Source organism: Struthio camelus, chromosome 1 (genome assembly GCF_040807025.1).
Source record: "Struthio camelus isolate bStrCam1 chromosome 1, bStrCam1.hap1, whole genome shotgun sequence".
In the NCBI taxonomy this organism is placed as follows: domain Eukaryota; kingdom Metazoa; phylum Chordata; class Aves; order Struthioniformes; family Struthionidae; genus Struthio; species Struthio camelus.
This window is the reverse complement of record NC_090942.1, coordinates 204,797,403-204,825,375: the sequence shown is the minus strand read 5'-3', so window position 1 is coordinate 204,825,375 and position 27,973 is coordinate 204,797,403. Positions and strand designations below refer to the sequence as shown.

Sequence of the window (27,973 nt, the reverse complement as noted above, 5' to 3'; positions counted from 1 at the left end):
TAGTTTTTCGTACCTGCCTAACTTTAGCAGTTTGCTTTTTATCCCCCACTTCATGTTTTCTAGACCAGTTTTGCAATTTGTCAGGATCCTAATCCCCTCTTCCAACACACTTTTAATTCCTCCCAGAACTGAGCAGTAACGGATTTGGATTCCTGGAGGATCCCATTTGGTACACCCCTTTTGACATGAATCTTTTGTATCTACTCTGCAGGCATGGTTGTCTACCTAGCCAGGCACCAGTTCCATAGTAGCTGTATCCAGAGCATGTTTCTGTAGCTTTTTATGAGAATAACAAGGAACGGTATCAAACAACGTAACATTACATTTTTGCATGACTCAGTTGCTGTGGTAACATAAATTAACAAAACGTACATTGTCGTAGCAGCTTTGTCATATAAAGTATGTAGGCTTTTCTACGCAAATAATGGCAGAAGCACAAGATTCTGAGAAATGAAAAAGTAACTTAAAGAAATGTAGTGGCTGAGAAGAAAAATAATGCCTGTTGGAGGTTAAAGAAAGAGCTAGACTGGCTAGATATGTGGAGGATGTCAGTTTTGAGTCTGGGACCATAACTACGCTTTGAGTGAAAAAACGGGATGAGGGTCTACTGGCAAAAGTTACTCAAAAGACTGAGGCAGGAGGCCAGCAGGAAATAGACTTAATTTCCAGGATCTTAAAGTAAAGCAGTAGCTATTTAGAAAGATAAAAGAAAGAGACATTAATAACCATGACATTCTCCTGAAATTACCTGTCATGGCATATCTGATAATCTCAAGAACAGGCTAGACCAATAGACTTCTGAGCAGGTGTTACCTGAGAGAAGCAGACTGCTGTAGCAAAAAGCACGACACACAGGCTTCTTAGGCTGGAGGGTGGTAGGTTCCATTAAATTACTTGGCCAAGCAGGCCACCTTGTTGGACAACTGCAAGAATAAAAGAGGTATTCTCAAGGCCACAAGCAGAAAATTAACAAGTCAGAGAAACCAGCTCTAGCTAGATAAGGTGAGACCAGAAATGGCAGGCTAAACGCACAACATAATTGAGAAGGAACAGAAATTTTGCAAATGCAAACGTAGGGTTTTTTTGTTAAGAAAGGCAACTGTGATGTAAAGTTATTAAAGCAAGTCTTATTTAACAGAGATTCATAATCTCAGGAAAGAAAATATAGTCGGGAAACTAGAGTTAAAATGTATGGGAGAATGGTTTTAGAAAAAATGTGTTGCTTTTGAACATGTCATTCTCTATTGCTATATTGTAGTTACACAAATACAGATTCTGGAAATGAAGGAGATGCTGATTCCAGAAAGGCGTAGCTGGTCCTAGTTTCCCTCTTCTTGCTTTTAAGTACTGAACATGCTCACGGGTGCTTTATCTTTTTTTAATAACAATTTCTTCCTCTATTTGCTGATCAGGAAAACAATTGTGCAACATGTGAAAGTCTCAAGGAAGCTACTGAAACCCTGGGTTTCAGCAAAACCTGAAGAAGAGTAATGTGAGAAAGACTGTGAACATACCATGGAGAACAAAACTCAGAGAGAGAAGAGAGCTGTGGGAAGTTCCAGGAGCGTATGAATCCCCTGCCTCTGATGGTCCTGGGGAGAGGCAGTGTTTTAACTCCTGCAAAGATCCCTTTCAAATACTACTCCCATATTTGGCTTTGTGGTGATGGGACAGAAAAAATGGAGATTGTGACTCCCATACTTCTGTCTTAATTGGGAAGCAACTTGCTTCTGAAGGCAATAGAGAAAAAATCGGCATCGGGGTTTTGCCAGTCCCGTGGCATCAAGCACCTTATTTCATTCTGAGTAAACCTCGTATCTGAGCAGCTACTGAAATTAACTCAGGCTTATAATCAGCATGCTTTAAAGTGCAAATGTACCACAGGTTTACAGAATCTAGTCTCCAAATCCCTTCTGAAACAGGAGATAATATCAAAAAGATCCTTCAGACAAAACTCACTGGAATTACAGTTTACTAAAGGAAAAGAAGTTAATGTGAAACTCTCTTGTGACTTTAAGTAATTTCAAATCAATTCCACTCTGTATTACTCTGTTCTCTTATTCTGATAATTGACAATCATTTTCTCTGGTACTGCAGTGCTTTTAACTGACTCATGCACTCCTGAAAGGCAGAGACTTCCATATTAAGCACTAAAGTAGCACTGCAAGTAACTGTTTAATTCTTTAGTCCTGCTTTCACTGATTTCCTCCTTTAAACTAATATTCATAGTTGCATTTGGACACCACTCTCACATTTCTGAAACAGCATCAGCATGTTCAGGACTAAGGGAACAACCTTTTTTTTTTTTTTGAATAGAGAGGTCTTGAACTCCTTCTGCACACCTAGTTGAAGAACTACAGCAGAGGAGAAAGCCAGCCTCCCACGCCATGAGCTGAACCCTCCAAACTCATGCCGAAGCCGGGGATGAGATACACTGAGAATTTGGAGACTTAGAGTTGAGCGAGTCGAATGGACAAAATCATGCCGTCAAGCTTATGCATTGAGTACGCAGCTCTACGAGGCAGTTTATTGAAGCAACAATTCTGCTCCTCTAGAATCTTTTGTCCAAGCAAATCTATCACATTTTGCGAGAAAAATACAACCTGCAGAGCAGCCTTTTAGGGTTCATATTTCTGTGTAGGGTTTGAATAGATTAGGTGCAAAATTTTGAAGTTTAGCCCCTTCTCTGCTGGGCACCTGAAGAACTATAAACTTCAGTAGTAGAAGAAGAGTGAGTAACCATTATATGCACATCCTGAAGTCTGTGAGCAGCAACAGCTTTATGTTATAGCTTGCACGCGCTCCGCCAGCTAGCAGGCTGTAATCACAGCATGAGAGCTTCGTTCATAGCGTCTAGGCACCTTCCTGGCGCTGAGCCACCTCGACAGGGACTCAGACGGCGCAGCAGGATGGAGTGAGGTAGATCACTTAGCCTGTGAGAAAGCAACAGTGCGGTGGGAGGACACGTCCCGTAACTAGGGCCTGGGACTGAAGATAGGCTTCCCAGGACTGTTACCAACTCTGCCACAAGCTCAGCTTGTGATCTTTGGCAATAAGCTCTCACCCAATCTTCATTTCTTCACGTGGGGCCATACGGCATAGCCCGCGTCTTCAAGCACCTTGCGGTTTTGTCCGATGACAGCAGGACGTTTAACGGGCAGCAGCAGAAGAGCAAGGGCAACCTGGCGGCAGGCGGAGGGCAGCTCACCCCGCAGACCGCCAACCCAAGCCCCGTGTCCCCAGAGCCCGCAGGGACAGCCGCCCAGGCCCCGCCGCCATCACTGCAACCGGCAGCTGCGGCCAGAACAGGCTTTTCCCGCCCACCGCCGGCACCAGCCGGCTCGCGCTGCTTCAGCAGGCGCGTTGCTGCGCCTCCCGTGATGGCCGCCGCCCCCCGCCATGGGGACCCGTGACATGGCCGCCGGCCCGTCGCCCCCCGACACCGCCCACCGGGCAGAGCCCAGGCGGCGGCCGGCCCCGCCGCTCGGCCCTCGCCCCGGGCGCTGTGTTTCAGGCCGCCGAGCGGGGAGGCGAGCCCTGGCCATGGGGAGGAGGAAGCCGGGTTTGGGCGAGCCCCGGTAGCAGGTGCCGGCTGCCGACTCAGCCTCCCTGCGGCGGCGGCGACAGGCGGAGGAGGGGCCGCGTCGGGCTCCGCCGCTGCAAGTGGGTGACGGGGCCGGGGCGAGGGCGGGGCGGGCGATGGCGGCGGCAGCCAGGGGGAGTGTCTGCGGCGGAGGCTGCCCCGAGTGACGCTCGTTGCCGGGGCCTGGCCGGCGCGTGTGTAAACACGGGGAGGCGGCGTGGCGGGCAGGCCCTGCCCCCCGGCACCTCCCCGAGGTCGCCCGGCGAGGTCGCCCGGCCGGCGGACGCCGCGGCGCGGCACGGCAGGGCAAGCAGCGCGGCGAGGCGAGGCGAGGCGGATCGGCCGCTCGGCGCTTCCCGGGCAGGTAGGAGACGGCCCCCTTCCCCCTGGGACGGCGCCGCCCGGCCCTGGCGGGGCCCTAGCGGGGCCCTAGCGGGGCCGCGGCTCGCTGCCCTCCCGCCTGGCCGCCTGCCGGGGCCTGGCGGCGGCGGCGCCTCGCGAAGTTTCCGCCGGCCCCGGCGGCAGCGGGCGGCCCCGGCCCCGGCGGCGGCGGCGGGGGCTGGGGGGCGGCGCTTGGGGCTGCCTTGCCCTGCGGCCGCTCTCGGGGGCCCCGGCAGCGGCTGCGGTGAGGGGCGCGTTTCGCTTCCAGGACTGAGGTTTTAAGAAGGATTGTAGTAGTTTCAGGTGCTATACTTAGTCTGTCATTCCGTGCTTGTGACTTCCTTTTCTTTTTTTTCTGTTTAAGTCATTCTCTGAGTGCAGCGACGATCTGCTTTCAGGCTCTCCGCGTGTGCGCGGCCAGGAGCGCTCGCCGCGTAAGTTGGCTTGGGCTGTTTAACCAAATAGCGACTTAGGATAGGCCGAACCCCCTGAAAGCGTTAGCTGAGCTGTTCTCAGAGCCAGCCGGAGCTTTTCAGTTGTGGTTTCTCTCTCTCTTTCTTTTTTTCTTTTTTTTTAAAAAGAAAGTTCTCTTTCACCTACGTGCCTTGGACTCGATCCTGCAGACACATACGAGTCCTGTCGGGCAGGTACCGCTGCCCTGGTCGGGCTGGGGGGTTTTGTCCGCCCTCCAGGGCAGGATACTGTGGCGCACTGGGCGCTGCTGCGCGTGGCCGACCTGGTAGCTTTCGCAGGGCCGCATAACCCTAACTAGAGGTTATTGCTGAAAGTTGGCTTAAACAGCTAAACCCACCTTGCTAAACAGTCGCTCCCATCTCCTGAGCAGATGTGTGAAAATGCCTTGTTCCCTGTGCCTTGTCCTCTTAGTCTGTGTTTGCAAAGCAGAGACATCATTTGTAACTGGGGGTCTTGGGTAGGGGAGTTAGCGAATACCAGTGTGCTTGGGGAAGTGCTAGGTGTGTAGCAGTCGTTCGATATCAAAAGGAAATAAACCATTTGAGTACATGTGGGTTTTCAAAGTGGCAGGGTACTTCCTTTACCACCTAGCATTTGCCTGTGAACAATCCACTGAGTTTAGCAGAACAGTTCTTCAGTACAATGTTGGATAAATCTTAATGAGCAAATTTTTCTCTCTGGTGATGATCCATGGTGAGATTCCTCTTCAGGGAAGTGTAACGCAGTGAATGAAACAAATCCTCTTTAAAATGACAATGTGTTACAATTTTGTGGTCTTGGCATAAACTAAAGTTTACAGCTATTTTGGTATGTTGACAAAATGATTCTACTACTTCTTCATAAAAGATTTTTATGGGGGAAGGTTTTTGCTGATGTGGGTTTTTTGATTTGGGATTTTTTTTTTTTTTTTGCTTTGAGCTCTCTTTCTCTCCCTCCCCTTTTTTGTTAATTAGACCAATCATTTTTAAGAAATTGGAAAAACTCTGTGGCATATCGCTTTCCTGTTTTTCCTAATGGAGGTAGTCAAACCGGTTGAAGATATTTCTCCTTACTACAAACCTTGCCTTATTTATGGTTTTAGTCCCACATGGCTGTTATAGTTATTATTTCACTAGACTTCTGTAGGGCAGCAGTCACTATCCAGACTTGACTCATCTGTGTAGACGCTGCATTTTATGCAGAATGTTGAGCTGAGCAACAGTCCACTGGTGTGATTTGACCTCTTACTCTTCTGTATTATACCAGTCTGTAAAAAGATGAGTGGTATTCCAAAGCCGTTCATTTCTTTGATGGGAACCAGGCTAGCAGTTGATGGGGCTTGAAAACAATGGAGATGTGGTGCAGTTCTGATGAAACTATTTACTGCTCAGTTCTACAGAGGTAGGTCAAAAGCCTTATTTTTTCTATGAGATTTTATGCATCCAATGTGCAGCTGAAAATATCCTGTGAGTCGAAACAAGACAACTGAAAGTCAGACTGTAATGAAATTGAGAACTTATTTAGGTTAGGTCAGTTTTTCGCCATAGCCATTTCTGGATAAAATAACCAACTGCATGTTTGGTATGTGTGATTTGGTTTGATTTCTTATTGAGCAAGATTCTGTCATTTGTAATATATTTTCTGCATGAGATCCATAAGGTTTGAACTAGTACTTATAAAAACACTTCTGCTCTTGGACACGTCAAGTCTGTAGTTTCTTCAGGGGATTTTTTTTTTTTTAGTAGAAGTTAGTAGTCTGAATTTGGCTAATTTTCACAGTACGTATTTTACGTATTCTTAAAAGCTGAAACACAACGTACTTAAAAGGAGAGTGACGGAAGAATGGGGGGGTTATAATAATTAAGAAGAAAGCTGGAAAACATGTGACAAAGTTGTGGCTTAAAATTTATTTATCATATTTTTCCTGTTCCGTAAATATTATTCTGCTTCCTTTGCCTGTAATGTGGTGTCACTTATGTATCTAGGAAGTAGATATATAGACAGAATTTTTTTTTAAGCTATTCAAGAGACATTTCTTCGTTCACTCATTTCCGTACTGTTTGTTGCCATGGCAGCTAGCCTTATTAGTGATTAAGACAGTTACATATTTCATTTATTTATTTATTTAAATCTTGTGGTCCTGAGAACTGTATCTGGGTTATCGTAAGAAACAGATGTTATACAGAATGAGTTGTTTCCGTGAAGAGACTTAAGTGCTTGTTCTTTGGCTGAAGTTATTGCATAATTTTGTGTTATACCTCTTATTATGTACTGTACAATTCTGTTTAAAATCCTGTCTTCAAGCATGCTAAGTATTTAAAGTAAACGTGTTACTTCTACCATATGCTTGAAGTTATAAAGCCACTGATTGAACAAGTTTGTATTTTTATGCTTGAAAGAATTGGCACCTTTTTAATACTGAACTGTATGTTAAAAGTAGTATATTGAAAAAGTATATAATAAAAGTGTAAAACAAAAGTAGTAAGATGGTGTAACAAGAAGTGGAGTCATTTTTCGTACCTCATGATCTCAACGTATAGTCATTTCCAGTTAGCATGCAAATAGAAGATCAATTGTAATATGTCCAGAATAGCCTTCCTGGTAGAGCTGCAAGGCTTGCCCTCCCCCCCCCTGCCCCCGCCGTGTTTCTGCCTCTGTGGGTCTTGTGGAATATGCAGCCCTCCGGAGGTTGGGGAGGGGGAATACTGTACAGATGTTTCTCACTGTAAAGCTCTGCATCTTTACATGTTGCATAACTTCTTCAGGCTTTGTCAAAAAGCATGTCATTTTAATGATGAGCAGAAACTGATGAAGGTTTTTGTAACCTTAGGGTCTTTTGCTTAGATAAACCAGGCTTTCTTCTTTTATGTATCTCAGTCAGGATTGAATACTTTTGCCTAGATCCTACTTTTTGTATAAAAAGGCTGAGCTTACACTACCAAAATTCAAGTGGTATTTTGCTTGGTATGAAATTAGACTTGACACTCCATCCTTTTACTTTCCCATTCTGCAAGGAGATTGTATTCCCACATTAGGGATTTGTTTTAGCTTTTTGGTAAACTAAAGCTCCATTATTCTATGATTCAAGAATGAAGAATGTTTTTAAAGAATACTTTAATTTTCAGACTTGTGTGTCTGTTGTCCTGACTAGAAAAGTTCAAAGAAAACCTTTTCAAAGTCGACCACAGGGGAATAGAGAAGCTCACCTTGTGACATTTCAGGGTTTCTTTTTTTTTTTTTTTTCCTGTCTCCAGGTTCACCTCACAGGCACACTCGAGACTGTACCTGTCTTGACTGCTTTGCCATTTTAAGGTTCTTCTTGCTCTATTTATGATACTAGTGTCACACTTGAAAGTTTTACAAACATCATCTTTCTCCCTGGAAAGGTAGACTTCTGTTTATATATCTTGTTAGACCATTCCCAGGGTCAGTCTGTTCTTTAAATTTAGAAAGCTCATACATATTCAGGAAATACAGCTCCCAATACCTCTATTTTGGACCAAAGTGATTTTGATCTGAGCTCTTTTAGATGAACATACCACTTGCATAATCCTTCTACGAGATTGTACAAACTGTGTGTAAAATGTGTTCTTTCAGAAAATTACAGTTTACTTGAGGGTCAATAGTAGGGAAACCAAAGCCATGTTAAGGAGAAAGTACTTCATCAGAAGTTGCTATTTTGTGAAAAGGGTAGCAAGGGAAAATGAGATAGACAAAGCAAGACGCTCAGTGGTTGGGAATGCAGGACACTTCAACTGATGTTAATGATCCTCCCAATAGAAAAATAGAGCAATTTCTTTTGGTGTGAAAGGATTGTCTTAAGAGGTGGTTGAAAGTTGCAAAGTAGTGCCAAGACTGGGGAAGTTAGTGAAGCTGGAGGTGTAGCGCTGTTGAGCAGTAAATGTGACACAGGTTATCGCAAATACCTGAAAAGCAATCTGCTTGCTGTGGGCATGTAAAGCTCAGAGGCTGGCTGGGGTCTTAAATCTCTGAGTGCTTTAGCAATTGACAAATATTGTCCTAATAATTCCTAAATGACCCTTTATGTGTGCCATCCTCCCATATGAGCTGTAACAAATAATGCATTAAGTTGAGAAATTAATGAGTCAGCTTTCAAAGTAAAATGTAATCTGACTGATCATAAAGCTTTCAAATTTTGTGATGAGTTGAAAAATCTCTGTTCTGCTGTGACTTAGACCTTTTATCTTAGGACTGATAAAATTTGGTGGTTTCGCTGAGCTTGGCTGTAAAAGGGATGGATTATAGTTCCTTTAGTAGAAGCTACTTTGAGACTCTCCTTTTGTTCTGCAAACTGTTAACATAAGGAGCTGGTATCAATAAAACCTGGTCTTTGGACTTTCTTAGTAGTGATTATAGTTGACTATAACCTGACTCTGACAGGGTCCTTGAATCCTTCATCATCTCTAAAGATATTTGAGCCATTGAGTTACATGGTCTTTCCTGTACCAAGCACTGATACATGGCCTCATGCTCGGTAAGAAGCGTTTCGCTTCTAAAGCACCATCAGCACTGTCATGGTGATCTCCAGCTTGTCTAAGTGGAGGGTCTGAAAGCCTCAAAGTTTGTAGCAATATTGCCTAAGGCCTTTCCACTTTAAAATATTCAACGGATTTGAAAACCTGAGATGACTTCTCCTTCTGCAAGAATTCCAGTATGTACTACTTGTACTGCCAGATACACCTCTGGAAATGGTTTGTTCTGGCTAGGGTAAGGCTGTGGTTTGCAAATGCCCAGGGCAGTGCACCTGGGTTAAAAGTCTCTACAGCAGCTGCTTCTGGGCTTGTTGCTGCCATTCTTGCTGGGCTGCCAGTTGGGTTCTTGCCAGCCTTGCTGAGCTGTAAATTGGACTTGTTACTGTTTCTGGAACCGTCACTGTTGGATTGCAGTCCAGGTTTCTTGACGTTGTTGCTGAGCTACAGCCTATGCATATTGCTGAAGGATTAAAATCTGAGCTTCCTGCTTCGGCTGTTATTTCTTCAATCACTCGCTCATTTATCTGGTTTTAGCTTTTTTATTAGCGGTTGCAGGGGGAGGAGAAATAACGCCTGGCATCATGTACACGTGGCACTAATAGGACTTTCATCGTGCTCAAACAGAAGGCTGCATTGCTCATGACTGACTTTAAGTGGTACCCATTAGCTGGAGTTTGACCTTATTACCAAGACTCATTCAAAGTTTATTTGAATATTTTTGTTTATTTGAATATTTTGCAGCTCACTATTTCTGTGAGCTTTCTGCCTTCTTCTCTGAATGAACTGTTTCTAATTCCTTTATCTGATGAGTTAAAAATAATTGGACTACAGTTCCTCACAGAGGTTTAGCGTGCGTTTGCATTGTGGAATTGCTGGTGAGCAAATCCAGCAGTCTTTTTCAAGACTCCAAATAACTGAACTTTGGCTTTAAGTTTAATCATGTTAGTTCCATGTATGGCCTCTCCATAAGGTTTTGTTCAGTATTTAGTGACGGTCTTCCATCCTCCTAAGTTTCATGAGATTGTGGTTGCAGTCTGTGGTTCACATGGAACTACTTTAAAAAACAAACAAACAAACCAACCGTACTCTTTTCAGTTCTGTCTTGATGGTACCAATACATGATAGTCTAGCAGTGCTTGTGAACCTGAGGGTTGACTGGTCGGCTTGCTCAGAAGTGACTCTGGCTGTGTTTCTTTGTGGGTAAGAACAGCTTGCTAAATTTCAGATGGTAGTATGTTGCTAACCAGTTACTTTTTGAGGTGTTCATCTGTCATAAGAGAAACCCTGGATAAACTCATTAGTATGAGAATAGATGCTGTCATCCTAAGAGTGGTCCGTCTTCCTATGCTCAACGTACTTCCATAGGCGGTTTGAATTGTTCATCTGCAGCTTGGATGCATTCGTCAGTTTATCTGTGGGAATACTGGGAAGAAAACTGTTTTCAGTGAGACCGCTACAAAAACTGCCTCCAGCAGGCTCTGTAAAGTTTAGCTCATCCCTTCCAGCTTGATTATTTCATTCTAAATGTGAATGGCATCACCAGTTCTGAATGAAATTTTTGCATTTCCATCTGTTATTATTGTAAGATCTAAATTCATGAAAAGCAAAATGTGTGAACTGAGGGGCAAAAAAAAGGCTTGAGATATTCTTAACAGAAGAATCTGTGCAGGTAGTCACAGGACTGCTCACCAACGTAAAGAAAAAAAGATTTGTAGGGTGGAGGCTAAATCTAAGGAAATTTGTTCTGGAACATTCACTTCTACTTTAAAAGTTGCAAAATTTTGAGCTTGGAATGGAAAGACTGTAATTGAAGGCCTACAAAGATCATGTAAAATCACTGCCAGTTGTTTTGTCTTTTTTGGGGTACGTTAGGTTATTGGAAGTGGACAAACTGCTTTGTTAATGGATAAAATATTAGGATTTCAAAGACTGATGTATCTTATTTTGTTTGCAGACTTCTAGTGGTCTCTTCTGAGTTCTGGGTTAAGTAAATCTGAAGAAAATCCATAATGGCAGGTAGTCAAATAGACTTCTACTGTATAGCTGTTTTCTTTCTGTTTATTTTTGAAGTTCCGTTTGCAGTTACAGTAACTCACTCACTATAAGATCTGGCTATTGTTAATACTTATCGATTCTATTAAAAGCTTCCCCAGGAAGAAAATAAGAATTCTGTACTGAGTGTATCTTGACAAAGCATCCTACCATCTCTACCTATCTTGATTCTTACCTTTCTAAATCTGGGTAAAAAAATTAGACCTTGCTGTATTCTCTCCCTCTTTCAGCCCAGGAGGAGTAAATTGCAAGGTTGAAAGTCTTGTAGAAAATCCACTGCTGGCAGCTCTCTCCAAGAAGGCTCGGGTCCAAAATGACAACTGCAGCAGTGTAGTACAGGCAAAGGAATTGTCTCTCAAATAAGCATAGCCCTATGAAGCCGTTTAGGGCTACACAGAGTCCAACCAACACCTTGAACTCAGTCCAGAAACCTGGAGATTATGGAACACTGTTGCCAGCAGCATGACCTGAAACACAACCTGGCCATGTTATTAGACAATTTAAAGGGCCTATTTTCTGAAGATCCTTTCAAACTCTTAATAATAGTCTGTGGTACAGAAAACAGCTGTTAGGTTGACGAGCTAAGTCTCTTAAATTTGTATTTAAATGAAGGGAATACTTTTTCACGTAACCATGTTGGTTTCTTTTAAGAGGATTTTGTTCTGACATAACAAATTTGAATAAATATACCTTGCTAAGCATGACAGTGTACACTTTGTATAGTTGTAGGTCTTGTCTGGCCGCCCAGTATTGTCACAAGAAAGGTTAATTGGACGATCCAAATGTTCATGTTCGGAAAGCGTCCAGACAGTGTGACTCGTTCTAAAACTGGGAAGAGATCAAATCTAGCATCCATTGCTGGAAACTTTTTTTTTTTTCTCTAGAGTGATTTGTATCTCTGTGTGTCTGCTTCAATTCTTAAAATTAAGAAAGAAATTAAACAGAGTGCTCTCTGGCATTTATCTTAAAAGATAAACACCATTTCTCTGGTTTGTTGCAGAAACATATAGCGGGTTCCATGCTGTACTGATATTGGTGAGAATAGTTGCTCAACAGCCGTCTAGATTAGTGCATGACGGCTTTTCAACATTGCAAATTGCTGAAATCATTCAGTTCAAAATTTCAACTTGCAAATTGCTGAAAAAAATTCCAGTAGAGATAGAAGACCCCATATAGACATAGATTGACAGCAGGTTGACTTTTCTTGGCTTTCTTTTGCAATTGTTTAAAAATAGGCTTTACATTTCAGTATCTGTACACTGGAATTTGAAAACCAGGGGTGTGTGATTCATATATATATTTATATGTATATAATATACCTTACTCTGAATATAATTTTTAATCTGAATATATTTTCTTAATAATTAAGGAGTTTCAGGCTCTTGCATCCCCTGAACGGGGAGAAATAAATACAAGGTATTGGATTAAAGTGCAGCCTTAGACAGCTAAAAACTATTATACCTACTTCTCAGTGCTAGTAACAGCTGTTGTATTTTCCCCTGATACTTGCATATTTATGGGAAGAAAAAAAAATCTATATTCCTTGCATTTTAGACAGGAAACACCGAGACACCGGTCCTGAAGTCAGACTTGCAGGATAGGTTTTTGTGCTCTCACATGGCTCAAGTGGTATAAGGAGTAAAAGAAACTACCTATATGGACATAGTTGCAAAATTTTACCTTATCTGGTTAAACAGTGGGAATAGTCAAACTACTTATGTGTATAGTAACCAGAATTTTTTTCTTGATGTAGCTGATGGAGTGCTCTTACGTGTTTATTCCCCCCCAAAATCAAGACTTTCTGGTCCTGTGATTTATTGCCTATAGAAACAAGACTTCTGTGATAATGCAGTCTTGTGTGTGCACACTGGTTTATCTGTGCAGATATGTCTATAGTGACTTGTATTTTTGTTCCTGCTTTTAACCAGAGCTTGGTTCAAGCCTCCACTTGGACATGGGAAAATCCTATACCGTGGAAGAAGCATTGGAGATGCATGCCTAACAGCAGGCATCTGTTATGGTGCAGAAGCAACTACTTTTTCATTCGTTATCCTCTTAGTTAAATATGGTGGTTTGTTTTGTCACACCATCAAAGCTGTTCACTTTCTCTGAAACAAATACTTTCATTCAGAATATATTTCATATCAGGAGTTACTCCTTAGTGTGATATTGAAGGGCAATGTCACTGTTCTTCCTGTTGCAGAATGCTTCTTTATGCTTTCTGGACAGTTGATTTTTATAGCTGAAGCCTAACGGCTTCCTTAGGTAGGCAAACTGTTAGCTGGATACTGCATGTGGACACTGCGTCATCTCATGACAAACGGCTTGCATGCTCATGGCCTTTGTCTACCCACAGGTGAGGAAAGGCTGGAGCTACTTATACCCGTAGTCAGCAAAGAAGTAATTGCTGCTCAGGGTAACGCTGAAGTTTTTTCTCTTCTTTTTAAACCAAATATTAGAGGATGTCATGATGAATGTTGCAACAGTTTGTGCGAGTCTTACATGCAGTCAATATTAATGATTTAGAAGATTTTCACTAGAACTTATAGACCTCCTTAACCCCCTTTTAAGAGAAGGTCCTATTGGAAAATTCATCTCTGCTTTATTAAATGTTAAACATAACTACAGGCAGCTGAGTCTTCTCTCCAAAAGTGGAATATTCTTTGCCACTTTGTTTTTATGCATTTTAAAGTGTTTCCATATATTTTTTTACAGGTGAACATACTATTTTTGAAAATACAGTTGATACTACTTAAATGAAATTTTGAAAAATGCTATATATTATTTTTTCTTTGCCTAGAGAATAGCATCACTCATCTGTATCATAGTATCAGTTGATTTTTTTTTTTTTTTTCCCCCCCCCTGAATTCCAGGAACATTTTACTGGTCATGTAATTCACTGCTCTGCATGGCTATAGAGTTTGGGGTTTTTTGGTTTTGGGTTTTTTGGTTTTGGGGTTTTTTTCTTTTTTGTGATTGCATATAGATGCAGTCTAGAAAGAAGTGTACTTAATTTTGAGGAATGGTAAGTGGTGCTTTAAAGTGTTATACCTGGGATAGTTTGTATCACTTAAGATACAAACTGGTGAAGAGGAATTTCTATTATACTGCCACTTCTTAGTTTGAAAGATGAGCAGTTCACTGCAGTTCCTAAGTACAAGAGTAAATGTAGGATGTTTCCCAGTAGCGCAGCAGTGAGCTTTGTCTGCAGTATACAAGCTTTGTCTTTATTTCACAAATGCAATGGTATGTGATTAATTTTTAACTTGTGCAGTGTATTCTTGCAAATGCAGCATTTATTACTGGAAATTTAGTGTAAAGTTCTATAATAAAAGATAAATATTTTAGTGGGACAAGTCCTCTTTCTAATTACTGCAACAATCCCGCTAGAATTACAGAATGACCGTTCTGTATGCTTGTATAAAATCATTTCTTTTTAAATAAGCCTTTGTTTTCAGCGTGTTTGAAATAACAAGAGTTGGCTGGAACTGGCAGCTTTTTTTACTTCCCTTATAGCAGCACTTCCCTAATATCTTCAGCCTATGCTATTTGAATTTCCCAGCTGCCCCAGCTCTCCCTCCTTTGGTCTTTCTGATCCTCCCCTGTGTGCTTTTCATACCAAACAGCACAGTGGGAAGGGGACTCTCTCCTTCCCACTCCTTGCCCAGCTGAGAGATTCACCCTGGTCTGTGTCTCCCTGCAGCATCCCAGCCTGTGCCCTGTCACCTTGCTGTGCACTGTCCTGAAACCTCCGTCCCCCATTAAGTCCCTAAGTAAGGCCATGGGGCTTGTCACCTCTGATGAGTTCATGACTTTGTGTTATCCTGCTGTTTAAATAAATTATAGTGGGGACCTGATGAGTGCATTGTGAGAAATGCACAATGTCTGATCTTTGAGCCACAAGAATAGAGGTGTTTATTGCTTAACTGATCTTGAAAGACCAGAAATTTGAGGTGTTGTTACCTATGGCATATTTCAGTGACTGTATATATATATACAGTCATAATATTCATAATATTCTTCATAATATTTTTGTGTTTTAAATATGGTAATAGGAGATTGCTAAATCAGTCAGGTTACTGGATTTGAAGGTTTTAGCAGAAGAAGTAGTGCTTTCTTTGTTCATCTGCATTGTGCACTTTCTAGTGATGCTATTGTAGCCTGTCATGATGTGACAAGAGATTCGCATCGTTTCTTACTAGGGTTTCTTTGTTGACCTCATCGTTCCCAGTAGGAAATCTAGTATACTGGTTAAAACCGTAATATGAATACTTTTTTGTCCTAATGTTTTTCTGTCATCACAAGCATGTTTTAATAGAATGATCTGGCATCTTGTAAACCTTGAACACCACAATTTCCTTTAGGGAAGATTTGGAAAAAAAAGAGTCTTCAAGGACAATTGGCTGCTCTAAGTAACTGATACTGTGCAAAAAGTAGAATTAGAAAACGTTTTCTTAATTCCATGCAATTACAGCTTGTTAGAATACTCTATGTAAATGAAACTGTATGACCTAAGTCTTCAGGTTACCTGGTTTCAATTTGATTGTAGTCAGTGCTGCAATATAGCATTAGCATGAAGATTAATCAGCAACTAAAGTTTAGATTTGGTTCCCAGAAGACATGCGCTTGGAGTGTGGAAAGTTATTTTGTGGGATTTTTATTATTATTGTAGAAGATGTCAGAGGGGCATATCTTCCCAAGTAAACCTCTTAAAACCTTGTTTTTAATTCAGACTTTTAAGCCAGATCATATACTTGTCCTAGCTGTGCATGTAGAGCCGTAAATGCACCACTTTTGTGCCAGTAAGTTTTGTTACAGATGTACATAAATGGGATCATAAGTATCCTCCGCCAAAACAAGCGTTTCTGGTATTACAACAGGACTGCTTGGCACTTTTTGGAGGGATATTAAACTAATGACTAGCCAACTGATCCCACTTGCATTTAAGGGCAGTTCTTAGACATAGGTAAGCCAGACTGGCTTCTTATTTTGTCTACAGAAGTTTTAATATGCTTAACGTTATCCAATACCGGCAACTAAGGTAGTCTAAATACCACAGCAGGGACTGATTAGCTTTTTCAGATCACTGCTTTTATTCACTGTTTGCAGAGAAGCTTAATCCAGTGCTAGAGATCAGGCTTCCCACTGTGCTCATGGATAGCTTTCTCTCAGTCTTTGTGTTCATGGTGGCAGAAATTAGTGAGGAGTCTCCTCCTGCCTCTGACTTTAAAAACTCCAAAAAAGTAGTGTTCGTAGCTGGCTGTTCTTAGTGTTTAATGGATGGTGTAGAGAAACTGTAGTTTGGGCTTTTGATTTGTAGCTTAATATCCCGCGTGCACGATAAATGCGTCAGTGTAATACCATGCTGGTATGTGATTTCATTTACTATCCTGAATAACTTAATATCCACGTAAAGCTTGGGAAATTACTCATACAGTCCTAACAAACCTATTCACATTTTTCTAAATCCCAGTAGATGCTTCCCAGTAGACTGCCTCTCCACCCAAGCAGAGGACAGCTACTGCTGTGGTCTTCGATACTGCTTAGTCATGTAATGATGCTGAAATTCAGTAAACGTACTCTTTGCAGATTTTCGTCTGAGTGACTGTGACAATAGAGAATCTCCTCAGAGCTGCTCTACTTATCTGCACTGAGCTATCTTCACTAAAGTTACCAGGAATGACTAGTTTTTATATGAAGGCCCACATCACTTTTTTTTTTTTTTTTTTTTTTTTTTTTTTAGCAGACATCCAACCTAGCTTTTCTTATATCACTAAGCATGTGGTCTTGGAAATGTTGGAGGGAGGGACACTGGAATTCTTGGGTTTTGTTTTGCGCTTGGGTTTTCTTGCAGCTTACCTCAATAAAAATAATAGCAATAAAGGAGCTAGGATAGAGCCAGCTTTGACTTTTGTTCAAATATTTCTTCATTGCAAAGATCTTGGCATCTAGAAGAGACCCGTGAAATAAAAGGAAAAGAAGTTCTATTACAAACAAGTATGAGTGACTCCAGAACAAAAGGGTGGTTCATAATTCCTTTCTATCAAGTGCCCTAATGTTTCAATGCCATTGATTAAAAATATCCATCATTCCGTGAATTAATATGACATGTTTTCAGTGTAATCAGTTTCACTTTCCATTGAAACTGAAATATAAGGACACTATTACAGTTGCATACAAATGCAAGTTTATTACTTTTATTGACTGATGCAGTAACGTGTCAGGAAAATCAGAAAGTGGTTTCTGAATATGTTTGTGTTTAGTGTGGGCTTCTTCCATGTTTCTTTGTGTGTTGTACCAATATGACTAATTTTATTAACAAGAATAGGGAAATGCAAGTAGTTACTGATAGATCTTATTTCTCTTTAATATTTTTCCATACAAAGAATTGTTAGCTTCCATTATAGAAGGGATTAAATTCTTTAGGATTGGGTTTTGGGGTGGGGTTGGGGGTTGGCTTGGCTTTTTTTTTTTTTTTTTTTAATAGGGACTCACAACTTTTACTACTTAAAAATAATTCCTTTCTTTGTTTCATGAATTAGAAACAATGAGGAGAAGCTGAAGTCTGCCCAAGCCAGGTGTTTCTTGTTGGCAGCCTGCTCCCTAATGACTCTGGCTCTCATACAGCAGCTGCCTGCTAGTCTCTTTTGTATGGCCTATTGTTGCTGCACACCCCTCGTTAATACACATGCTGCCCGGGGCAGACCCTGAGAATGACATCAACTTGCTTATCTTAGAAACCTCCAAACCTGATGCAGGGTGGGGAGGTTGCCTTGCATCTGCCTGGCCAACTAATTGTGAGCGATGCGGGTTGTGATTGGCTCTGATGCCGCTCGGCAATAGGTTAAGCAAAGACATTGCGGGTCCATCTGTTCATCCATTCATTGTTCTGCTTGCTTGCCTGAAGCCTGCAGCCGCAATCGTGTTAAGGAGTTGCTTCTGGAACAGCTACAAGAAGCCAATGTCTGTGTGTTTTCCAGCGAACGTAAGTATATGGGCTTTTCCCTGCAGAAATAGGACGTTTTGCCTTTCTGATGTTTCAGCACATCAGTTTGCATTCTGACAACATAACTAGCATGTGTGTCAGCTGAGATTTACACTCTATGTGTGTGTCTTCAAAAAAAAATGGAAAGAAAAACATTTATGTTTGAAGACTGAGTGATCTTTTAGCACAATGCGTTCTATTAAGGAACTTCTGAGAGCATCAATAATGCTGTATTTCCGAGAACTTGAAAACAGTAGACAGTATACCAACAGAACAAATTTTCTTTTAGTCCCTCGTGGGGAAGGGGAAGCTTCAACTTTAAGTTATGGATGGTTATCTGTTTTCCCAAATGTGCTATTACTTAATTCGGGAGTGAGAGAAAAAAGAGGGTGTGTGGGGTTTTTTTTTCTTTTTTCTTTAACTTTTCCATTGCACCATGTGATGGATGACATTTACTATATTTGTGGAAGTAGGAAGGGCTCCATTGTGGGATATGTGAAGTTACTACAATGTAAGATGCAGCATTAGGCTACTCTCAGGTGGGAACATTTTCTAGTCAAAGGCTTTGTGCTATTCTTAGATGTGTCAAATCTAGCCAGGTTATTTTTATAAAGTTTCTAATCTGTTTTGTTTTATGTTTTGAGTTTAGATGTTAGGCTGAAGAACAAACACTGTATACTCCATGAGCCTGTGTTCCAAGGATCCTGTAAAGGAAAAACAAAACAAAACAAAGACCTTCATATATCAGTTAGGAGGCAAAGAGGGCATATAAAAGGGTTAAAAAGAGGTTTGCATTTCTACCACATGCCCTATTGTGTGAACATATGCATGAGTCTATTGAAAGTTTTCAGAAGATGGGCAGGCCACCAGTTGCTGGTCTCCTGCAGTTCCAGTAGACATCTGTTGCCCCAGAGCATTAACCAATCTGTTCAATGGGACATCCTTCCTTTGTTAGATAGAATGATGCAGACAACAGCACTCGCTGAAATACAATGGTAATTAAATACATAGAAACTACAGCAGTAGGTATTTATTACATATTCATTATTTTATTTGCATTGTTGCAGTATCTTTACTACATTCATTTTTTCTTTCTGATCAGCTATGCACTTCTTTTTGTGACACGTAATTAGAGTCTCAACAAGCTGTGATCTAAATATTTCCCATTTACTGTTTAGAAGAGTTAAAAAATAATATTCCTGTGTGAAAACAAGATGAACTATTTCACTGTAGAATGTATCTTGAGAAACTTTGAAGCTCTTTTGAGAATACACAATTGCTGTTACGTTTTGCCACAAGATATTGTTTCACTCCTTGTTATGTTTTCCTTCATGTACTAAATTTGCATTAAACTATTATGTTCAATTGTAAGTGGAAAATATTCAGAATATATATTAAAAGATTAGATCTATTTGCCCACATCCTCTTTAGCAATAGTAATGTATTGTGTGAAATGGATTAATGAGCTGATTACTATTACTGTTTAGTGGAAAATAGTGGTGTCTTAAGAAATGGAAAAAGAATACAGTTCTACAGTGTTCATCCAGAGTGTTACATTTATACTTAATAAATGTTTTTGACTCAATAATAGAGTATTTTAGGCCTTTAATAGTCAAGTTAGTCGGAGATTATAGTTTAACCTCTTAAAAGTTTATGATGTCATAGGTATGTCTGAATTGGGACTTACCTGCTTTTTTTTATTCGTGAAAAAATTAATAAAATTTACTCAACTGTGAGCATGACCAAAAACTAAAGACTTTTCTTGGCAAGAATTTTTTTTACTTTTTTTTTTTTTTTCTGGCTCTGATTTGAGTCAGAACTTGTAGCAGATATTTTTGTTATCTATATTGCCTTGTATCAGGAAGCATACTTTAAAACCATATGTGCATAATGAGTTCCTTGTAAGTGAAGAATGTAAGGAGTTCTTCATATTGGATGTTACCCTTTAATAAATGTGACCTTCTCTGCTTTTTTGTGAGCTTCATTATCCTATGTATAGGTGCACTAGTGTATATTTGGAATATAAATTCGTTCAAACAGACTGGCTGGCAAATTGCTCTTCATTAACCTGCTCCGGATAAACTAAGCAACTCCAACAGTGTTTAGCAATGACATCTGATTTTCATGTTTCTAATTAATGAATCTCATAAAGGACACGCGGGGATCTCCAAAGTCTAGCATTTCTAAGAGATGCTGCTAACCACAAATATGGTGTGCAAAGTTCACAGATGTTGTAAAAACTTGTCTGAAAATAAATACAGTTTGCATGCAGGGTGTAGGCCAAATTCCAGGAGTAGTGCACTGCTTATGCAAATTATTTCAGAAATATTTAGCTTTGGGTTTGCAGTAGGTGTGTCACTTCTAATTACCCTTTTCAAGCTATAATATGGTGACTATATACTATCAATGGCAGATCTTGAAGCTGCTGCTCTTATTACTATCTACTCTAAATAATCTCTCGTAAACAGTAGAGTTGCGCAAAGGAAGCAATTCTATTGGAGTGAAACGAGACTGACAAGAGACTTAAAGCAATGCTTATTCTGTATACATTCCCCACCAGGAACAAGTATCTCTCATTATGGCCTTTTTCACACATAGCTGATGTACAGATCATCTGAAGTGTTTCGTATAGTGTTGTATCTTCAAGTACACGTATATACTTTTTTTTTTTTTTTTTAATGCAATGGAGGATATGATGACTGTAGTTGTTGTAAAGCATTTACAAAACTTCAATAAGGAAACAATTGGAGAATGACTTAAGTATTGTTTGAAGTAACATTAAAAAAACCCGCCTTCTGATCTGTGTGTTTCAAGATTTGTTTATTACGTGCTGTTGATGTCCAACCTCCTCCCCTGCTTCCAAAAAAAAAAAAAAAAAAAACACCCACCCTCTCTCTACTTCTAGTTCAATGCTAAAATGACATTTCACAGTACATGGATTTAGGCAGTGACCCATTATCTCAGTGTATTCTGTGGCAGCAGTACATGAACCAGCTCAACTTTTCAGTCCAGCTTAAAAGTGTTGCCTATTAACTATACTTCCTCCAGCCGGAGCAGATTGTGGCTTTCGTGGAACAATGATGTCGGCGCTCCCAGATTGGGTTGGCAGCTGCATTGTTCACCGAGGGGAAACCAGACGCACTTAAGTCCCAGTCTTTTTCATGGGCTTTTGTTCATACCAAATTATTCTTTCACTGTGCTAGTATTCATGATGGTATGTTAAAGGAGTGCATCCTAGCAACTAAAGGCCGGTTGCTAAGCAGCCTTGCTTCCAATAGATTTTTCTTGTTTGAGGGTGGTTTTTTTTTTTTGGTATCAGTTCTGTGAAGGCCACAGTGTTGGTTTTTTTAACTGTATCCTTTTATTGGGATATTGTTGTGATTTGTTACTAGCACTGTTCTATCAAGTGTATTACATTAGTTAATAAATCACCATGTGAAAAGGCTCACTTCCTAAATTCTCGTTGCGTTTAATCTGTGGTGTTACTTGAAATCCTAAGGCTTCAGGTTAAGAGAAAGTAACGTTCGTTGATGGGTTACTTGAGAGAGTGTTATAACCTTGCTCTCTTTAACAAAATCAGATCTAAATAAAACTTTTAAGGTGGCATATTTTCTTTCCTAGCTGTCTTAGCTGGATGAAGGCACTGAAGAGGAAAATGCTGATGATTGATTTTTAAACTGAAAATGGTGAAGTTATCTGGTGCAACAACTTAATTTACCAAAACCCTCCACCACACTGGTGATTTCTTCACCCTCGGTGCCTATAGAATCTGTTTTTACTAAGTCATGGGTTAGAGTTATTACTTGATCTTTCATTTGTCTTGAGACAAGCCTGGATTAATTTCTCTATTTATGCTCTGCAGTTTTTTATCACAGAGGACAGTATACTATATTTTAAGACTACTTGGTCACTCTTAAAAATGCTAACATGTAAGGGGGAGGAGGAGTTAATGTCCTTGCTGACAGAGAAAGATCTTGGCTCTTGATGAAACACATTAGTAACTTACATAGCGTAGATCAAGACATTTTACTTGATATAGAGATTTTTTTTTCTCAGTATAACCTCCTTTATTAATCTTGTCTGTACAGTGTTTGTCAAATTTAAGCAAAGCCCTTTGCATGTATTTCTTACTTTTATATTTTGCCTTGTAAAATGAAAGTGTGAAAGAGTTCTTTATTTTGTAGTCTTCCCTTAATGTAGATTTTTCTTTGCAGTACAATTGTTCAATGGGGTCTACTTTCTTCTATGAGAAATATTTTTTTTTTTTATTGAAGCAGTTGAGACTTTAGCCAAAGATCTCATCTAAAAGATGTAGTAAGTTACCTTTAAACATAAACTGTGGAGGTAAACCTTGTGATGGGTAGCTATTTTCTGTATAATTGCCATTATGCAAAATCCCTCCAGAAAAACTGATGCGGCTGGTGTTAAGAGGTGCAGAAAACTGCAACTTTTCTTCTTCTGTTTTTCCTAGATGACTTCTTCCTATGTATTTAGGTTTTGACCTAGTGAAAGGCTTGTACAAATCTAGTGCAGTAGTTGAAATTAATTTTTAATTTTGTTGCTTTATTGGCTTGATTAATGGCTTGTTGAAATCATTGAAAGACTGCTGTTGGCTGTATTGGACATTAGATCAGTCCAAGCCTCCAAATCCTACATGTGTTAGTAATGCTGCATTCTGAAAGCAGTTAGTTTGTCTTAACTATCCCTTTATAAGGGAATTCAGAAATAGGTTGGTTGTATTCAGTTGAACTGATAATGCATTTTAAGGCCGATCAGCTTTTATTTAATTTTTTTTTGTATCACTAATTCATTTTCTGCATTAGGACAATTTATGTTTGCCTAGCATGCCAGATAATCTAGCGTTATGCTAGTTTCTGTTCATCATAAAAAGTTTTACTAGTACTCTTATTTTATAGCTGTAGTAGTTTTTAGGGTGTTTTTAATTGTTGCAATATTGTCTTAAGTTAGATGGAATATCTCGATGACTTTAAAACTGGACAAGGGTTCTGTCACAGAATTACAGTAAAAAAAAAAAGTTGTAGTATTTGATTTCACACTCTTTTATAAGCCCATTTCATTTCAGAAAATGTTTAAGCAGGAACATTTGATACACCTAGAAAACAGAGAGTTAGCTGTTCATCAGCTTAGCTGTATATATTTCTTATGAAAAGTTTTTTTCCAAAAAAAGTTTTCCATGTTTAAAAAAAATCTTATTTCTCTTCTGGGAGAGAATAAATCCAGACGTTAAGGAAACAGCACTTTTCCTTGGAAATGAGAAAATTTTGAGTTAGCCAAAAACCTAGTTCTGAGGAAACAGCAGGAAAAAAAAAACAAGAAAGACACGTAATCAGCTGCAACGTTTTTGTTCTCTCTTTAGGAACACAGAACACTTTATATTCAGGAATACAAGAAAAACGGCAAAGTGGAGTCAAGTACATGCAGCAGCTTCATGGGCTTGAAGGATCATCTAGGGCATGATTTAGGCCATCTTTATGTGGGGAGCACTGGCACCCAAATAAATGCAATTGTACCTTGGTCAGTGGTGGAGAAGCCAACGATGGATAAAGTTAATTCTAGGAAGGAAGATGCAGACAAGGAGGCATCTGAAGAAACATCTGGAAGCTCCAGCTGTGACTCTGAAGAAAGCACAAATTCTGATAATGAGTCGGAGAGACTGAATAGTACTGCATCAGAATCACAGTTACTGCCTAAGACTCACCGACAACTGTGCCGATCTCCTTGCTTAGAGCCTCATATATTAAAAAGAAATGAGATTTTGCAAGACTTGAGGATAGAAGAAGCTCAGATAGTACCTAAGGAAGTCAGAAAGCCCCCTGATGTGGTGAAAGAATATCAAACCAAACTGGAGTTTGCACTTAAGTTGGGTTACTCTGAAGAACAGGTTCAACTTGTACTAAATAAACTTGGTACTGATGCTTTAATAAACGATATTTTGGGAGAACTTGTCAAACTTGGAAATAAAACTGAGACTGACCAGGCTGTAAGTAATGCTAGCACTAGTGTAATGCGTGAAACGTCTTCCATAGAGTCTCAGAGGTCAGAGTCTCCACTGCAGGAAGATGTGACAGAGGATGGTGACAACCTGAGGCCAATAGTTATTGATGGCAGCAATGTGGCAATGAGGTATGTGACCCTGAAGCTTTTGCTAATATATTTAAATGGAAACAGAAATACCTTGTCTAATTCAAGCACTGATGTTCTGTGTAATTGCTTAAAATTGTATACAGGTTGCTGTATGCGGCAAGCTTCTTCCTCAACCAGACAGTATGCAAATCTTTGCAATCAGGCTAGAAGCCAGTAAGAGTGCAGTGGTTTGTACTCGCTGTTAAAGCAGCCATAGGTTAATTATGTCAATCATCCGATGTTGACAGCTATCAGATCTCCCCTTCCCACTGCCTATCTAGTACGTACTTCTTGTTACGCTTAACAAACCTTTAGTAGGCAGTCTTGCTATGGGCAAATTGCTGTACCTGTTACATATAGTAGGGTAAAGCAGGTGTAAGAATTCTTAAGTTATAAAACAGTAACTGACTTAGAAGATAAGTGTCTTGGTAGGTTTTTCTATGATAAACAATCTGTCTATAAGATTTCAGTGTCGGTTGTCAGATTAGGAGTTAGGTTTTACTGCCATTAATTCCTGAGACTAGTGTACCTTTAGACTTTCACTTACATGCCCAAAGGTAACGCTTATCTGAGCATTCACCCGTTCTGACCAGTCATCTAGGTGTATAGCAAGAAGCTTGTCGGGGGGGGGGGGAAGCTCTCATTTCCTCAGTGGTTAAAAACTGAAGCAAGGAAGGGGTAAAGAGATCTTCAGAAATGGTTTTATGGCTAATATGAATGATGACTTGATTAGTGACTAATTGGATGACTCATAAGGATTATTTTATTAGTAGCACCACAGTTTAAAAGGTCCTTTTTAGTCTCCTAATGACTTGACGTGGTTTTTATTAGTTCAGTAATAAAAGTCGGTGCAAGACGTTTCAGGGCTAAAGGCTTCTGGTTTTTTAGCTCGCAATCGTGTCTGTTTCCTTTAAATAGGACTTTTTAAAGTGAGATTTAAATGTAGCTCTTATTCATGGCAACAAGGTGACTTTTTTTAGATTTAAGCAAAACTGAATAGTCCATAAATTATGGATATTGCTTCTTTCCAAATGCAGTATTCCTGTGAGTTCTTTCTACCTGCCATATTGTTCTAATCTTTTTGTCCAGCTTGAGTTGTAAAAGTAGTACATTCTAACTGAGTAAACACTATTCAAGTATTTAACCTAAAAGCCATCCAGAGACTTCTAAAATGGGTTGCAACTGCATTTCACATAATTTTGTATCACTTCTGTAAATGTTCAAAAGGCTTTGGTTTCCTGAAACAGAGCTGCTGGTTTGGAAACTTATAATTTTACTGTCTGTCGGTCTATCATTTCTTAGTGTTTTTTAGCTTCGCTGTTCTGTGGTGGCTTTCAGCTGCTCTGAAATGCCTTGTGGGGCATTATTAGTTAGCACAACTCAGACTTGATGGGTGAACGTAAGTATGACTTTCCCTGTGAGCTGCACCAAACATATTCCAGAAGTAGCTCAGAATTGGCGGCCTTTCCTTAAGGTTTACTCAGTTATTAGCATGATAAATCTTTAGGATATGCACCTTCCTGTGCTTAACTATTTTTGCATCCATCTCTACAAAATGAGCCAAATGTGAACACATGCTCTGTTCTACAGGGCCTTAAAACAAATCTGTTAATTGATTTAATCTTCTGTGTCCAAGAATCAAATCAACAGGTCTACAGTTGGTTTCCACCGCCTTTTAATGGCAGAATCATTGAGGTTGGAAGGGCCCTGTGGAGATCATCTAGTCCAACCTCCATTCTCAGAACAGGGTCAGCTAGAGCAGCTTCCTCAGACCCATGTCCAGTGAGGATTTGAATATTCCAAGGATGGAGACTCCTCAATCTCTGTGGGCAACCTGTTCCAGTATTTGACTGCCCTCACTACGTGGGAACAAAAAAAAAAAAAAAAAATTTTTTTCCTCTTCTGTTCAAGTGAAATTTCCTGTATTTCAGCTGGTGCCAGTTGTCTTTTCTCTGTTCACTGGGCACCATGGAGAAGAGTCTGGCTCTGTCTTCTTTACATCCTCCCATCGGGTATTTATACACATTGATAAGATCCCTTGAGCCTTCTCTTCTCCAGGCTAAACAATCCCAGCTCTCTCAGCCTCTCCTCCTATGGCAGATGCTCCAGTCCCTTAATTATCTTTGTGGCCTTTCACTGGACTCGCTCCAGTATATCCTTCTCTCTCTTGTACTGGGGAGTCCAGCACTGGGCACAGGACTCCAGGCATCGCCTCACCAGTGCTGAGTAAATGGAAAGGATCACCTCCCTTGACCTGCTGACAACAGGATACCGTTGGCTTTCTGTGCCACAGAGGCTCTTTGCTGGCTCATGTTCGGTGGTTGTCCACCAGGACCCCCAGGTCCTCTTCTGCAAACCTCTGGCTGGTCAGCCCCAGGGTGTACTGGTGCATGGGGTTATTCCTCCTCAGGTGCAGGACTTGGCATGTCACTGTGAGCTTCACAAGGTTCATGTTGGACAACTTCTCCAGTCTGTCGAGGTCTCTCTGAGCGGCAGCGCAGCATTCTGGTGTATCTGCCAATCTTCCCAATGTTATGTTCTCTGCAAACTTCCTGAGGGTGCTCTCTGCCCTGTTATCAAGGTCACTGATGAAGATGCTAAACAGTGTTGGCCCCAGTATCAACTCCTGGGGCACAGCAGTTGGAGGCCAGTCAATAGGGGACTTCATGGTACTCATCACAGTCCTTTGAGTATGGCAGTTGAATCAGTTTTCAGCCCACCTCACTGTCCACTTACCTAGCCTGTGCTTCAGTTTGTCAGTGAGCATGTTATGGGAGGTGGTGTCAGAAGCTTTGTTAAAGTCGAGGTGAACAATATTCACTGGTCTCCTCATCCACTGAGCCAGTCATATCATCATAGAAGGCTATCAATCACCTTTTTATCCTTCATATATTTGGAAACTGTTTTCAGAAGCATTTGCTCTTTCACTTTCCTAAGGATTGAGGTGAAGCTGACTGGCTGGTAGTTCCCTGGATCTTCCTTCTTGCCCTTCTTGAAGTTAGCAGTGACATTTACTTTCTTCCAGGCCTCAGGAAACCTCTCCTGATCCCCATTACCTTTCAGAGTTCGTTGGAATCGGCCTTGCAATGTCAGCCAGCTCCCTCAGCATTTGTAGTGGATCCTCTCAGGGCCCACAAGCTGGTGGATATCCAGTTGTTTGTGTTCCCTGACCTGCTCCTTCTCCAACAAGGAGAAATCGTCCTTGTTCCAGGCTTTCCTGTGGGTCTCGGAGGCCTGGAATTCCTGCAGGCAAGCCTTACCTGTAAAGACCAAGGCAAAGAAGGCACCGAGTATCCTCCGCCTTTTCTGTGTCCTTTGTCAGCAGGTCCCCCGCCCCGTTCAGCAGCAGGCCCACATTTTCCCTAGTCTTCCTTTTGCAGCTGATGTACTTGTAAAAGCCCTTCTTGGCACCCTTCGCCTCCTTCCCCTGATTCAACTCCAGGAGAGTTTTGTTTTTTCTAACCCCAAACCTGCACGCTTGGACAGTGTCTGTGTTCCGCCTGGGTCGCCTGTCCCTGCTTCCACCTTGTATATGCTTCCTTGTTATGTTTGAGTTTAGTCAGGAGCTCCTTGGTCAACTGTGCAGGCCTCCTGCCACCTTTGCTTGACTTCCTGTGCATCGGAACAGACCGATCTTGAGCTTGGAGGAGATGGTCCTTGAAAGTCAACCAGCTCTCCCGAAACCCTCTTCTCTCTAGGACTCTGTCCCATGGGATTCTTCCAAGCAGATCCCTGATCAGGCCAAAGTCTGCTCTCCTGAATTCCAGGGTTGTGATCCTGCTTTTTGCCTTGCTCCTTCCTCACAGGATCCTGAACTCCACCATCTTACGGTCTGTGCAGCCAAAGTTGCCCCCAACCTTCACATCCTCAACTAGATCCTCT

The 27,973-nt window shown here is 40.9% G+C and overlaps 1 protein-coding gene across 5 annotated transcripts in view; it reads left to right on the top strand.

The window, feature by feature from the left end:
* Positions 1-3,766: 3,766 nt before the first annotated feature.
* ZC3H12C (zinc finger CCCH-type containing 12C) overlaps positions 3,767-27,973 on the top strand; it is a 41,802-nt gene continuing 17,595 nt past the window's right edge. The window contains exons 1-4 of one of the 5 annotated variants that reach the window (XM_068930308.1): positions 3,837-3,947; positions 4,329-4,398; positions 17,870-17,947; positions 23,325-24,091. In XM_068930308.1, the coding sequence (XP_068786409.1) occupies positions 17,924-17,947; positions 23,325-24,091 (791 nt within the window). In that variant the 5' untranslated portion in view covers positions 3,837-3,947; positions 4,329-4,398; positions 17,870-17,923. Of the gene's footprint in view, positions 3,948-4,328; positions 4,399-5,717; positions 5,819-17,708; positions 17,948-23,324; positions 24,092-27,973 lie in introns of those variants that run through there. The other 4 variants (XM_068930304.1, XM_068930306.1, XM_068930305.1 and 1 more) reach the window with 4 other exon arrangements.